Below are 16,254 nucleotides of genomic sequence, written 5' to 3' on the forward strand. Positions count from 1 at the left end.
ATTGTATAGTTACTTTAAAGAGCAGTGTGTATTGTCATACTAACTGAATTTGGAAGTGAAAGGGTTCCTGAAGACTCTCAGGTAGACCAAAGAATGTAATGTGAATTAGAGACTTTGCAGGATTCTTGAGGTGAAAAGAGCAAAGCTTAGTTGGATTTCATGACTGTGCTTCAGGTGCTATTTAAACTGTTGCTGGCATATTAAAAAAAAAATTATCTGTGAAAAATGGGAGTGTAATAATGAAGGAAATATGGCAGAGTCCTACCCACCTGACTCTCCCACATTCTTTGCCTTGAAACCTTTCCATTTCGTTTTCTCCTTTACTTCTACCATGGGATACTATCAAGTATAGGAGCCAGGCAAAGAAAGGAAAACACATAAATGTACCTAGTCAGAGTAAAATAATAGGTAAAGAAAAAGAGACTAGAAATCATGAAGGAGGAAAGATTCTGGCAAAAAATAATGAAGGATCTGCAATATAAAGACAAAATAGGAATAAAGTAAATAACAAAAAATAAATATATTTCTCTATTATTTTATATTTCAAGAGAAGAGAGATTTAGATCTAACTGTTCTAATCTTCTTTACCCATATATTGGTTTGAAAGTTTTGAGAGAGCTGTGGATAATTTACCTTGGAATTTATTTTACAGCCTCAGAGATCATCACACAGTTCTTCAATTTCTCTATGGTGTTTATAATTTTCATAAATATTATTTAGTTATTATACCACATACTGTAATCTCTGCAGAGTTATTTACCTTTTCATCAAAGTATTTCCTTTAACCTGTACCTCCTCAATGTTATTTCCTCAAAAGATCTTTCCAATAAAAAAATTTATGCTATGGAGAATTTTAAGATAAAGTCAGTAAATGCAGTGGGGACATTAGGGTTAGAAGTAAAGGCTTTCTTTCAAAATTGTTGGGTCAATGAAATATTTTGATACTATTTAGGTAAATTTGGAAGGCTATTCGTGTAGTTGAATATGTACTAGGGCATGGAACACAATTTGGCGTTCTTCAAACACAGCAGTAAGCTCTTTGTTACTTCTTGGTTAGTCCTCCCATCAGAAACTTTCATATATAGGCTCTAAGGTCCTCTAAAATTACAGTTATGTTACTGAGTTAGAATTACCTTTCCATGTACTCAAGATATCAAAACTATAAAATATTTTGGAATGTAGTACATTCATATTTCAGTTGCCAATGAAACCAGAATGAGCCAACTTCATTTCTTAAATTTTCAGTTTTTTTCATACACAAGTTTTTGTCCAACACTTTTTATTTAGTCTTCATTAAATACTATGTTTCAAAATCTAGAGTAACTTTTCTAAAATCACAGATAAAATAGCTTATTTTACTAAAAGTAAAATGTATTTTGAATTTTCTTTCTTTTGTGTACTATTCTATTTTTCAATACCTCCTGCCTGTTTAATATTATCTGTGAATTTAATTAAGATTGTTTACTTCCCTTTGTTAACTGGGCAGAAAGTTACGGTGGGTGGAAAAGAAAGGCAACAGACAAAAATAAAGGAAGTAGAAACATCAAATTGTTTTGGAAAAAATGAAAAGAAATTAAAGATAGGCAACTTATTTGAGATTCAGAAAGTATACAAGCAATAGTAAAGATTAGAGCCTAGATCTATTCAATAGTAGGAATATATTAAATATTTGAAAATACCTCATAAAATATGTGGCAATTTCTTTGGATGAAAAGAACAGGGCTAACTCTAAGGCTAAACATAAACTAGGTAAGATGTTGATATAAGGCTGATTTACAAATAGACATAGTACGTATTTCCTACTGGTTAAGAAATTGATTTCCAAAGATGGGAGCTGATCAAATTTGGTGTTTGTTAAAAGGATGAAGATCTGTTCAAAGTAGCATACTGAGGTTGCCTAGGACTGGGCTAGGCAGTAGAATAGACCACAGGTTGTATCTGCAGTCCAGTTTTGTAGGTACATACACCTTAAAGTCTAGAAAACATTTAATTGAGCATTTGATAGGTGTTACACTGCATTAAATTTTGACCTTTAAAAGTGTTAAAGAATTGTCAAAAAAGGAGGAGGTAATTCTGCAGTAAGAGTAGTGAGCCTCATCTGGACTCCCAGGCAACATACAGAGGGTGTGTGAACATTTAGAGATCAGTGAAAACCAAGAGTTGGTGATAACCTGCCCGTCCAATGTCCTGCATTCAAGGGCTGACAGTGGTGATTGGGACAGGTATGTTGGAGGATTGGGATGCTAACACACTGGAGGTTTTCAAGCACCAGCTATATTAAGATTTATTGGGAATGTTGCACTTGGTGTTCATATAGCAGACAGTAGGTAGAGTAGGTATTTTGATAGTCTTGTCTGAGGGTCTAAAGTTTAAAAGAAAACTGTTCTCAGGGAGGCCACTATTAGTAGTACTTCGTTATTAAGTATTATGGAACTGCTTCATTCTCATTTCTAGAACAGCACAGAGCTTAGCAACTCAAAACTCACCTATTTTACCTCCCACCTAATGAATGACATCTATTATATCTTTTTTAGGTATTGCATACCTCCTCTTGATTAGTATACTATACATTAATATAGTGGTTCTCAAACTTAAGTGGGCAACAATCACTTGGATGGCTTGTTAAAATGGATTGCTGCACAGTTTCTGATTCAGAAGGTCTGAGGTGGCATTACTGAATTCCTAGGATGTTGCTGGCCTTAATTCACTCGAGAACTCTAGCTCCTGTGACTGGTTCATCTTCCTTCTCCCAAGTAGCACATTGCCTAAGACATAAGCATAATGGAGGCCCCAGGACTACTCCTAATCAAGTTGGATCGTTGTCATCGACTAGGTAAATAGGTCTACCCAAATTTACAAAGAAAATGCATTCCCTGTATCTTGCCACCTCTTTTAGTGGTCTTTTCTCTTGTTCCTGGGTTTCTATCACAACCACTTGCCATCCGGAGTGTTGGCTTGATCATCCTTAGCAGAGAAAATACTGATCTCAAAGATCAATATCCAATGGTATTCAACGTGGGATTACTACTGGGAGAATTTAAAATAACAATACCGTTAATTTCAAACCATGGGAAGTTCCCTGTACATGAATGCATGTAATAGTTTGTATACATTTTAGTGTAGAAGACAAAATAACACTCTTCTCCTTAATTGTATTAAAAATGAGTTTTCAGTTTATTGCTACTTTAGAAACGATATATAATTGTAACTGGCATTCTGGGACATTCTTGACATTTGACTTGTTGAAGGTGCTTGCATTGCGGATCACACCCTGCAGTCTTTTGCACACAGAGGACAAAAGTGCATTGATTAGTGTTTTCTGTGGCACCCCCTCCTCTTCATCAGTATCCAACAGACTTATAATAGCATAGGTAAGTATATGAGACAGTTGATAAAGAAAAACCTATGCAAATACTGCTAGAAATCTTACTTCATAACCACTATTTCTACCAAAATTCCCTACCCTTCTCATATGGTGCCCTTTATTTCGTTTCGGAGTTTCAGAATCTATTTTATCTGTGTGTGTGTGTGAGATAGTCATGGTGATTTATAGCATGCAACGAAAAAGACAACATTTAGTACTGCCCCGATCTTCAAAGCTACCTGACTCCTGCATGGTTTCTGCGCTGCTGGCTAAGGCTGTTTCTTCCACCGGTCAGGAAGTACGGAACTAGTTTGTAGGCATTTTCCTTTCCCTTTCCCCCTTCTTCCTCTCCGCTGCCTCCCGGTCCCCCTCTCGTCTCTCCGGCTTTCACAGCGCCGAGCACCCGCGTGCTCAGGTACCCTTCCCTCTTCTCCCGCCCATCAAACAAAGCCCCGGGAGACAGGCGCGCGCCGCCGGCCACGCCAACAGGAGATGCGACCGCGCCGCCGCACGCTAGGAACCGGAGTAGGACAGCAAGCGCGACCACGCACCGCGCGTCCCCGCCGCTTCCTTCCCTCTGGACTCTTCCTTTTCCTCCGGGCCCGGCCCCCCGCCCCCAGCTCCGGGAACGCGCCTGCGCACAAGCTGCCCTCTCCCTCCTCCGCCCTTCCTTCCCTCCGTCCCTCCTCCCCTGCCCCGCCTTCCTTTCTCTCTCTACGGTTTCAGTCACTGAGAGCTCCAGGTAGTGAGCAGTTCAGTCGATTTCCTTGTTACCCCGCCCCCCTTTCTCTTGTCCCCACCCCTCTCATCTGCCTGGTGGAGGATGAAGCGGCTGCAGTGGCCCCAGCCTCAGCAGCGGCACCGGCGGTGGCTGCGGTGTGGGTGGCCGGAACTGGGGTGGTGAAGAAGCGGTGGTGGCTGCTGAAGGAGCGATAGCCACCTAAGCCTCTTTCCCTGTGCTTCCTTTCCTCTTTAGTGCAGCCAGGAAGTTTTCGCTTCTGTACATGTGTTTGTGTGCGTGAGTGTGGGTGTGTGCCGTGAGGTTTGGGTGGCGTTTGTGCAGGCGTTGGGTTTTTTGCCCACTTCGCTTCCCGTAACCCAAGCAGCTCCGGAGCCTGGGCTGTGGCCCTAGGAGGGGGCGCGGCGGCGGGCTCTCTCCTTTTGTTGTTGTTTCCTCCGCCTGGGGAGCTGAAGGGGAGACGCGTCTGGGTGGGGCGGCTCGGAGCCCGGGCCTGGTGGCCCCCGGGGCTCCCGGGCGGGCAGGGTAGGGCAGAGTAGAGCGGGCTTCAACATGATGGCGGCCGAGGCCGGCAGTGAGGAGGGCGGCCCGGTAACAGCCGGAGCTGGAGGAGGCGGCGCGGCAGCGGGCTCCAGTGCCTATCCCGCAGTGTGTCGGGTGAAGATACCCGCGGCCCTGCCTGTGGCAGCCGCCCCCTATCCTGGGCTGGTGGAGACCGGAGTGGCTGGAACTCTGGGTGGCGGAGCCGCTTTGGGGTCAGGGTTCCTAGGAGCCGGGTCTATGACAGGGGCATTGGGGGGAGCCGGACTGACAGGGGGAGGTACTGCTGCTGGCGTGGCTGGTGCTGCTGCTGGCGTGGCCGGTGCTGCTGTCGCTGGACCTAGTGGAGACATGGCTCTCACCAAGCTGCCCACTTCGTTGCCTGCTGAGACTCTCGGGCCAGGCGGCGGTTTTCCCCCTCTGCCCCCTCCCCCTTACCTGCCCCCTTTGGGGGCGGGCCTGGGGACAGTGGACGAAGGTGACTCTCTGGATGGACCAGAATACGAGGAGGAAGAGGTGGCCATACCATTGACCGCTCCTCCAACTAACCAGTAAGTTAAGACTGCTGTTCAGGAATTTGGGCAGCTGGCTCCAGAAAAGAAGTGGAAATGGGGTAAACCATACTTTGACTTTTTCATCTGTGATTTGTTTAGGAAAAGTTTTTGAAGTTTCAGGTTTCTTGCGTAGGAATTTAATTTGATCACTTATCTTCCTTACAGGCATACTACCTGGCGTCTTCCTACATTTATTGCTCTTCTGGGAAGGTGTAAAGTTTTTAAGATGGAAAGCATGAGAAAATGTGTATCTGATGAGAACCGGATATGGTTCTGTCCCTTCCAAGTTGAGGTGGTGTCCCAGGATTTAGTCAAACTGCGGCTACCAAGGCAGTCATAGTGTATATTAACCTGTGTGTGTTACTTGATAAAGCTAGATGATTAGTGAGAAACTTTGAATACAAATATTTAAACGAGTATTGTATTAATACTTTGAAAAATGTATTGGTTAGAATGTTTTTATTTCAGTGCACATCCCACTGATTAGAGAAAGCATAGTGATGTTTAGAAGAGTCTGTGGGTCACTTAATGAGAACTTGGGTCAGAGAAAAAGGAAAGGAATACTGTGAATTATAGGTGTGATTAAGAGCCTGTATTCCAACAATGTATCTTCTTCCCTAGGCTTCCCACTTAGCTTTTATAGTCGAGACATTGGAAGTACAACAGTGAGACAAAACAAAATTAACAGAGCTTCCCTTAAACATTTTTTGTTGGTGGCCAGTATAGTATTCTATTTGAAAATTAAGTAGAATATACAGGACAATGACTTTTTTTTTAATGTAAGTTAATACCGCCTCACTTGTCTTAATTGAACTTAGGTGTTTATTCATAAAGGTGGACTTTGATGAAAATGTTGCAATGGAAAGTGGTATTAGGCAAAACTTGTTATAACAAGTTTCTCGTATAACTCTTAATTGACCCTTAGAATTTTAACATCCTTGGTGAATATCAGGAAAGAAAGATTTGGTTCATATGTTGACAGTCATTCTGGACAATTCAGAGTTTTTTTTTTTCCTCTCTCCATTGCCCCCAAGAGATGAAGTCTAGCTCTGTTGCCCAGGCTGCAGTGTAGTGGCATGGTCTTGGCTCACTGCAACCTCTGCCTCCCGGATTCAAGAGATTCTCCTGCCTCAGCCTCCCTAGTAGCTGGGATTACAGGTGCATGCCACCATGCCTGGCTAATTTTTGTATTTTTCATAGAGACGAAGTTTCGCCATATGGCCAAACTGTTAGTCTAACTCCTGACCTCAGGTGGTCGGCTGGCCTCAGCCTTCTGAACTGCTGGTATTACAGGTATGAGCCACCGTGCCCGGCCTTTTTTTTTTTGGATAAGCTTCTTTGGAGCATTTAGAAAGGACTGAAACTAGGAAAAGATTCTGTTACCCTAATCTATTTTTGACTTAAGGCTACATCTTTTGATACTTAAAGTGGAAAAGTAAAGTTAGTCATATTTATGCCAGCCATGTTATAGGGATGTAGTGTTCCACCTTTTATATTCCTCAATAAAGGGTTCAAGTCTTGCGTCAGAGTTTTGTTCAAATTTTACATGACAATTTATTTCATGTCATTGTAATGCAGAGTCCCTGGGAGTGTTCAGGGAGTGTTAAAAATTCCAATTTTGCCGGTCGCGGTGGCTCACACCTGTAATCCCAGCACTTCGGGAGGCCTAGGCAGGTGGATCACCCGAAGTCGGGAGTTTGAGACCAGCCTGACCAAGATGGAGACACCTTCTCTCTACTAAAAATACAAAATTAGTCTGGCGTGGTGGCAGCTGCCTGTAATCCTAGCTTCTCAGGAGACTTAGGCAGGAGAATCGCTTGAACCCTGGAGGCGGAGGTTGCAGTGAGCCGAGACCACGCCATTGCACTCCAGCCTGGGCAATAAGAGTGTAACTCCGTCTCAAACAAACAAAACACACACACACAGTATTACACCACTGCTTTTGAAAGAAAAAGTTCAATTTTTATTAAATGCTAGCAGCATGCTTGGTACAGTGGTTATGAAAAACAGAATGCAACTTTTCATACTGAAAGAATCTAGTCTTATGCTAGTTTATAACCAAATTAGGTATATTTAGGATATTGTAGTTGAAAACTTTTTTTAATAGACTTCTTTTTTTTTTTTTTTTTTTTGAGATGGAGTTTCGCTCTTTCGCCCAGGCTGGAGTGAAGTGGCCTGATCTCGACTCACTGCAGCCTCCGCCCCACCCCTCCCCGCCTTCAGGTTCAAGCGATTCTGCAGCCTCTGCCTCCTGAGTACCTAGGATTACAGGTGCCCGCCACCAGACCTGGCTAAGTTTTACATTTTTAGTGGAGACGGGGTTTTGCCATGTTGGCCAGGCTGGTGTCAAACTCTAACCTCAGGTGATTCGCCTGCCTTCCGAAGTGCTGGGATTACAGGTGTAACCCACCACGCCTGGCCCAATAGACTGTTTTTTAGAGTAGTTTTAGGTTCACAGCAAAATTGAGGGGAAAATACAGGGTGTTCCCATTAAATTTTTAATAATAAACACGATTGGGCTGGGTGTGGTGACTCACGCCTGTAATCCCAGCAATTTGGGAGGCCAAGGCGAGTGGATCACCTGAGGTCAGAGTTTAAGACCAGCCTGGCCAACATGGTGAAATCCCGTCTCTGCTAAAAATACAAAAATTAGCCGGGCATGGTGGTGGGCGCCTGTAATCCCAGCTACTCGGGAGACTGAGGCAGAATTGCTTGAACCAGGGAGGTGGCGGTTGCAGTGAGCCGAGATCCACCATTGCATTCTAGCCTGGGCAACAAGAGTGAAACTCTGTCTAAAAAAAAAAAAATAAACAAAAAAACACGATGATTGAGTAGTTATGAAAAATTGTGAGAAATTCATTGTGTGAGATTTTCATCATTATTACATGTATTTGGAAATAAAAATTGTGTGACTGTGTATGTGAAACTTGCTCATGTTCTAAAAAATACCATTCATTTCTAGTATGTTTTTAAAATTTGCCACTGAGAAGTACAAATTTCCTTCTTATTTCATCTTAGATATCAACCCAGAGTCACTGGAGGCAATACAGTGTAGTGGTTAAGCGTGCAGATTCTGAAGTTAGACAAGATTTGGGTTGGAATCCTGACTCTGCCACTTACTAGCTGGGTATTCTTGGAAAGGTCAGTTTCCCCATCCATGAAATGGGGATAGGAATGGTACCTTCCTCATAGGATTTTTTTTTTTTTTTGAGATTTAATGAATACCTAGATGTATTCAGCACAGTACTTGGACGTAGGTAACTAAGGTAAATACATAGTCCTCTGTGCCCATAACCGTAAAATTTTACTGTCGCTAAATTGTCTGCTGATTCTCTTGGTTAGAGGGTCTCCCTTATTACATGACTATTTTAGAGAATGTTTTGAACTCCAAATCAAGCCTACCATGATTAATTATGTTAAGAATTTTATTTTAACTTTATAAGGGCTTCTAGCAGTAGGTTAAGCAATTTTAGAGGTGAAATTCAAGTGTTCTCTATAAATTCCTATTCCTGAATGTAGACGTTTATATTTTTAAGTGGAAGGAAAAGCCTTAAAGACATTTTCAAGTAATATTTATCTTTTGTAAAAGTATTGAAGAAATACTGGACTAAATACTGACTGTGGGTAACTTGTCACCTTAGTTATGGATAGCATGATATTAAGGAAGTTTAGGTCACAGGATTGAGTCCACGAGTGGCTTGTTACTCCAGTGTTCCATGGTCAGGGTGTTAGTTCAGCTTTGTTCCCAGGTAGTTTTGTGCTGTTGATCACAAAAGAGTCAAATGACAATATGTAGATAGAACAGTGCAAATAACTTAACACTATTAATTAGTATTTTGTACCTTGTTTGTCTGTGTACGTGACGAATTATTAGTCTCATTTTTATTACTGAGCATTTTCATTAGTTTGGTTGAGGCTTGAAATGTTTATGTAATTTGTACTATTTATTTGAATATTTTGTCTTTTGAAAGTTTTGAGAAATTTTAAAAATAAAAAATTCTTACTATTTTTCTACTATAAAACTTTCTATATCTAAAACTGTTAATAAATTTCTTTTTCAAGAGAGAGAAAAGGTTAAATTAAAGCAGTTTGTCACTAGTACTCCCTAATTTTTTGGAGTTTCTTTTCATGGTTCTCATTTTTTGCTTCTGTGGGGTGAGGGGCGGTGGTGGTAAAGGAATATTGTTTGTGTAGTGCACCATCAATTATATGTAGAGATTTTTAACTGTGAGTCTGCAGTAGCAAGTGGCCATTGGTGAGAATTCAACCCACAGATGTATACTGCTTGCTTTTAGGGTATTTGGAATATTTGATAATTGTCACCATTTAAGGATAGAGGTTTTTTTTTTTTTTTTTTTTTTTTTTTTTTTTGAGATGGAGTCTTGCTCTGTTGCCCAGGCTGGTGTGCAGTGGCATGATCTTGGCTCACTGCAACCTCCGCCTCCCGAATTCAGGGGATTCTCCTGCCTCAGCCTCCCGAGTAGCTGCGGTTACAGGTACACACCACCATGCCCAGCTAATTTTTGTATTTTTAGTAGAGACGGGGTTTCACTCTTTTGGCCAGGCTGGTCTCGAACTCCTAACCTCAGGTGATCCGCCTGCGTTGGCCTCCCAAAGTCCTGGGATTACAGGCACGAGTCACCTCGTGGCCAATAGGAAGATTTCATATTTAAGAAGTCTCAACTTCTAGCATCTCTAGAAAACCCACAGGACTTGGCTGTACCTGGTGGCCATCCCTGCTTGAGACTAGATTGCCAGAGCTGAGTAGCAGTTGACCCTTTTAGGTGGGTACTGAGGTCTCCATTTGCAGTCTCCACCAGGTCTGCTTTGCCTTTGCTATTGCAGTATTTGCCTGGCATCTGGCCTGGATCTTACCCTGAACCTAATATTCAAACTTCTCAAGCCTGAAACTTTAAGGAAAAGAAAATAAGGAATGTAAATAGTACCTTTCTTTTTTTTAAAAATCATTTTACTGTCTCTACAAAAATAAAATCATTCTTATTAAGTCAAATGATTGGTGAAGGTTAATGTTAGAACATGTAGCATTCGTTAATTTTGTCACTGATTGCATTATACATATGGATGAGTCATTGTTTCTTAATAAAAATGGGGGTGAGACTTGCTTAGATTAGTTATGGACAGTTATTGATGACCAGAACTCATATTTTTTACTGTATTTGTATAAGTAGTAGAGAAATATAGTAGGTGCTTCAAGTGTTACAAGAGTAAAATGCCCCTTTTCTCAATAGGAGAAAAGGGAGTATTAGAGCTGGTAGGAAATTAAGTAAACCAATTACTGTGATTCAGGCTAGGTTAAGATAAATATCATGAGTGAAGTATGGGCAAAGGTCACGAGGGTTAAAAGAAAAAGAAATTTATGTTACCAGGGTCAGTAAATTCTTTGAGGAAAAATAGCAGGTATGTTTTTCCTGCTACTTAATTTATTTTCTGAGCAAGAGGTTATTGGTTCTGAAGCTCTTTGCTTAATGATTCTATCAAAAGACACAATTATGAATTGGATGAGTTTAAACTTTTCACCCCTAAATTAGTGAAGAATCTCGTCAACAGAACTCTTAGTTACCTGTGGTCTGGACGTAAGTTGACAGTGATGTCTGTAGTTACTGAGGTACAGAGCACAGTTGAATGCTAGAATCGGTATGGATCATTGATTAGCCACTCTGGGGAAAACAGGCAAACATTATTGGCAAAGCTGAAAAGGACAACCATAAATTAGGAAGGGAAAAGGAAAAATGAAGAGTAGACTTTCTGGTTACTTTACTTCTCTCTCTTTACTGGCCATTGGTGAAATGAACAGAGTCCCTTTAAGAACACTTAAATACTCAAAAAAGTACCTTTTGGGGGAAGATTTTTTTATAGTGATTATTAACTGTAACAATGGTTACCACTGACATTTTTTTGTTGTTGTTGTTGCTTACTACCAAACAGAAACAGTTCTAATTGGTTTATTTGTATTGTTTTGGTTATCTGTTGCTGCATAATTAAGCACTCCAAAACATAGTGGCTAAAATAATTGTGTATCTGCTCTTGATTCTAAAATTTGTGTATGGCTTTATGGAGACTTCTCCACATGTGATCTGTTGGCTATAATGTCCACGGTGGCTTCTTAACTCATAAATCTAGTGCCTTAGCTGGGATGGCTGGAGCAGTTGGTAGATAGCTGGGCATTTCCCTCTTGCTTCCTCCCCGTGTTGCCTCTGCACTTGAAGAACGTTGGCCTCCTTCTTTTTTTTTTTTTTTTTTTTCCCCGGAGATGGAGTCTTGCCCTGTCGCCCAGGCTGGAGTGCAGTGGTAGGATCTCGGCTCACTGCAACCTCTGCCTTCCGGGTTCAAGCGTTTCTCCTGTGTCAGCCTCCCGAGTAGCTAGCATTACAGGTGTGTGCCACCATGCCCAGCTAATTTTTGTAGTTTTTGTAGAGAAGGGGTTTCACCATGTTGGCCAGACTGATCTTGAACTCCTGACCTCGTGATTTGCCACCTTAGCCTCCCAAAGTGCTGTGATTACAGGCATGAGCCACTGCGCCTGGCCAGCTTGGCCTTCTTCATAACATGGCAGCTATGGCAGTTCCATGAAAGACCTTTCCAAGCCCTAGTGTGCCGGTATTTATCAAGCCTCTGTGCTCCTCATGCTTGCTAATATTCCAATGGCGAGTGCTGGTCACATAACCCAGTATGCATTAAGTATGGGAGGGGGACTATAAAAGGGCATGGATACAGCAAGTTGAGCTTTCCTCAGGGCACCAAAGTAATGGTATACCATGTGTATTACTTATTTTTACATGTAATACCAGATAATAGAATACTACTGGGGAGGGACAGGGTGGGAGACAGGGCAAATGCTTACGAGTTCTTCCTTCAGGCCCGGCAAGCTAAGTTGTCTTTCATTAAATGAGTCAAATTTCTCCACAATAGATGTTGCTTTTTGGCCACCATTATCTTAATTTTAAACCAAAAATACTGAATATAGATGTTGATTACTATATGAATATGCAGGTATTTGTATGATAACTGTGTTACCTTGAAATCACTGGCAGTAAATTTCGGTGTTGTGCTATGTTAAAAATGGTTATTAGATACAACTTATTGATAACTATATATGTGTCTCTACAGGATTTAGGGTATGATGATTTTAGGTGTTTTAGTGGTTATTTGATTTAGTAAGTAAAATAATGAACAGTATGGGGGACAAAAAAATATATAGTTCTACAGTCTAGTTGGAAGATGAGGCATTACTGATAGGGAAATAAGCAGTCTACAGATATGTTGTACAGGTAAATTTTTCAAATTCAGAGAATAGTTGCCAAGGAGTGAAAGAATCAAAGTAAATGAAAGATTGATACTGAAATTTCATACCATAATTCTCTTGGAGGAAATTTCAGTATCATTCTTTCATTTAGGATTATTACAGAGAGAAAGTGTGATTAACTTTTGTAGTATTTGTGTTTCAAATTGTAGTCAAATTGTTATGTGTAACATAGAGTTTTAGTTATAGAGGGAAGCTTCTCTGCTTAGATACAGAAGTAGCCTTAGGTAGAGTGACTTGCTTCACTCTACCCTACACCCTAGCTAAGTTCATATAACTAGGTAGTAGTAGAACTGGGACAGAATCCAATTCTCATAATTTTTCACATATATTTAGATTAGGGTAATATTTATAATTCATTTTGTTTTTAATTTTAGAGGGGACTAGAAGCAAAGGCTCAGTGTTTACTAATCATTTGCTATATGTCAGGTACTTTATATAGATTATCTTATTTAATTCTTACAATGATATAGTGAGAATGGGCATCATCCTCATTGTTGAGAAAACTGAGTGATAGAGCTGGAATTTTAATGTAAATACTATGCTTTTTCTTTTGTCTTGCCCCCTTCCATTACATAGAATGTACACACATATATGCACCCACATAAAACTTAACGTACTTCAGGGCTGGCGGTAACTGGCGTTTTGGACTTAATAGTTCCCCCTTGTCCCCCAATAGTTCCCTTTTGTCCCCCAGAGTCATAGGTTGAAGCCTTAACTGCCAATGTAACTGTATTTGGAGATACAGCCTTTAAAACAGGTAATTAAGGTTAAATGAGGTCATAAGCGTGGCTGGTGAATCCTATAGGACGGGTACCTTTATAAGAAGAGGTACCAGGAGTATGAGTGCATAGAGAAAAGGTCATGTGAAGACATGGTGAGGAGGCCTTCATTTGTCAGCTAAGAAGAGAGGCCAGACCAGAAACCAAGCTTGCCAGCACTTTGATATTCAATTTTCAGCATGCAGTACTGTGAAAAAATAATTTCTGTTGTTTAAGCCACCCAGACTGTGGTATTTCATTATGGCAGCCCAAACTGACTAATGCATGGGTAACTCTACATCTTTAAAAATGGATTTGGATTATTTTGGAGCAGATTAAATGCATAAATGCTGCTTGAGAAATAAGGTCCTCATTCTTTTAATTTCTTCCACTGTGGGAGAGAAAATCTTGCCTTGCTTTACCTCTTTGTTAGTCAGTGACCTTTATCTTTTTTGGCTGTTCCTCTGTTGAAAGATGGAAAGCATATTTAAATGCACGTCTGATTATTATAGTGTGGAAAGATCCTACACATGACCATGGTAGCCATGGAATATCCTATGGATAAGCTGTTACTCCAGCAAATTTTCTGTATTCATTGTGTGTTCATTGTTGTAGCATTTTACTTTAAAAATTTCCTTTCTCTCATACATCTGTCTCAAGCTGAAGGAAAGACTTAGAGATCTCACTCACCTCTTTTAAGTGTTTTTTGTAGGGATAACTCACTAAACTGGGTTCATATTAGACACGTGTGTAATGATAGAACCATATCTCACCTGTGTTCTTTTCTATCTAAGTATTTATTCATTTCTCTAATTTTTAAATCTTTTTATTTTGAGATAATTGTAGATTCATATGCAGTTTTAAGAAATAAGACAGATGGGCCGGGCGCCATGGTTCATGCCTGTAATCCCAGCACTTTGGGAGGCCGAGGCAGGTGGATCACAAAGTCAGGAGATCGAGACCATCCTGGCTAACACGGTGAAACCCCATCTCTACTAAAAATAAAAAAAAAAAAAAAAAAAAAAAATTAGCTGGGCGTGGTGGTGGGCGCCTGTAGTCCCAGCTACTCTGAGACTGAGGAGGCTGAGGCGGGAGAATGATGTGAACCTGGGAGGCAGAGCTTACAGTGAGCCCAGATCGCACCACTGCATTCCAGCCTGGGTGACAGAGCAGACTCCGTCTCAACAACAACAAAAAAAATAAAAAAGAAATAAGACAGGGATGTACCCCTTCATCCATTTTACCTCAGTGGTAACGTCTTGCATAACTATAGTGCAGTATCACAACCAGGAAATCGACATTGCTGTAATCCAACTATTTTATCCACATTTCGCCAATTTTACATACACTCATTTGTGTGTGTGCTGCATGGGTGTGTGATATATTTAGTATTTAGTTCTGTGCAGTATTATAACATGTAAATTTGTATAATCATTACCATACTAGAGATACAGAACAGTTTCTTCACCACTGGGATCTCTTGTGCTGTGTTTTTATAACCAGAGTCTCCTTCCTCTTTCCTTATCCCCTGGTAACTGCTAATTTTTTCTTTTTCTTTTTTTTTCCCCCCCATCATTTAAAGAAGATTGTGCAGGCTGGGTGCAATGGCTCACTTCTGTAATCTCAACACTTTGTGAGGCTGAGGCAGTTGGATCGCTTTGAGCCCAGGTGTTCAAGACCAGCCTGGGCAACATGGCGATCTCTACAAGAAAACAAAAATTAGCTGTTCATGGTATTGCACACCTGTAGTCCCAGCTACTCAGGAGGCTGAGGTGGGAGGATCACCTGAGACTATGAGATTGAGGCTACAGTGAGTTATGATTGTGCCACTGCACTGCAGCTTGGGTGACAGAATGAGACCCTGCCTCAAAATGGAATCAAATCGTATTTAACCTTTTGGGATTAGCATTTGTCACTCAGCATAATTTGTCAAGTTCATGTAAGTTGAAGTATCAATATTTTGCTTTTTTTTCATTGCTGAGTAGTAGTCCATGGTATAGATGTGCTACAGTTTGTTTAACCATTCAGCCATTTGGGAACATTTGGGTCATTTCCAGTTTTGGGTATTATAAAAAAAAAAAACTGCTATAAACATTTGTATATATGTTTTTGTGTGAACATAAGTTTTCATTTCTGTAAGGGAAGTTCCCGAGAGTACAGTTACTAGATTGTATGATAGTTGCATGTTCACTTTTATAAGCAATTGCCAGTATTTTCTGTAATGGCTATATCTTTTTATATTCTCACCAGCAATGTATGAGAGATCCGGTTTCTCTGTGTCTTAACCAGCATTTGATGGTACCACCATTTTTTATTTTAGCCTTTCTGTTTTTACTGATATCTCATTGTGGTTTTGATTAACATTTTTCTAATGTCTAATTATATTAGTCAAGGTTCTCCAGAGAGAATCAATAAGATATATGCATATATAAAAGGGAGTTTGTTAGGGAGAATTGGCTCATGCCATTACAAAGTCAAAATCCTGCAATAGGCCATCTGCAAGCTAGCGAATGAGAACAGCTGGTACCACGTCCCAGTTGGAAAGCCTCAAAACCAGGAAAGCTGACAGTCTGAGGCCAAAGGCCTGAGACCCCAGGGAGGCTGCCAGCTTGAGTCCTGGAGTCCAGAGACCAAAGAACCTGGAGTTTGATGCCTAAGGGCAAAAGCAAGCTATCCTTCACTAGAAGAGGGTGGGGAACTCAGCAAGCTGGCTCTGTTTCTCTTTCTGCCTACTTTGTTCTGGCAGCTGATTGGATTAGATGGTGCCCACCCAGAGTGGGTCTTACTCTCCTCATTCACTGACTCACATGCCAGTCTCTTCTGTAAACACCCTCACAAACACACACAGGAACAATGCTTCACCAGCCATCAAGGCATCCCTCAGTCCAGTCAAGTTGACACTTATTATTAACCATCACACTAATGATGTTGGAAAATCTCTTCTCTTCTCTCCTCTCCTTCCCTCCCCTCCCCTC

At 41.0% G+C, this 16,254-nt stretch overlaps 1 protein-coding gene across 5 annotated transcripts in view; it reads left to right on the forward strand.

Moving 5' to 3' along the window:
* The first annotated feature begins 3,991 nt into the window (after nucleotides 1-3,991).
* The window catches only part of RASA1 (RAS p21 protein activator (GTPase activating protein) 1), a 121,684-nt gene continuing 109,421 nt past the window's right edge, over nucleotides 3,992-16,254 (forward strand). Inside the window, exons 1-2 of one of the 5 annotated variants that reach the window (XM_011978001.1) lie at nucleotides 5,144-5,256; nucleotides 5,363-5,489. In XM_011978001.1, the coding sequence (XP_011833391.1) occupies nucleotides 5,452-5,489 (38 nt within the window). In that variant the 5' untranslated portion in view covers nucleotides 5,144-5,256; nucleotides 5,363-5,451. Of the gene's footprint in view, nucleotides 5,257-5,362; nucleotides 5,490-16,254 lie in introns of all 5 variants that reach the window. The other 4 variants (XM_011977998.1, XM_011978002.1, XM_011978003.1 and 1 more) reach the window with 4 other exon arrangements.

The sequence above is a fragment of the Mandrillus leucophaeus genome, unplaced genomic scaffold, assembly GCF_000951045.1.
Source record: "Mandrillus leucophaeus isolate KB7577 unplaced genomic scaffold, Mleu.le_1.0 Scaffold187, whole genome shotgun sequence".
NCBI lineage: Eukaryota > Metazoa > Chordata > Mammalia > Primates > Cercopithecidae > Mandrillus > Mandrillus leucophaeus.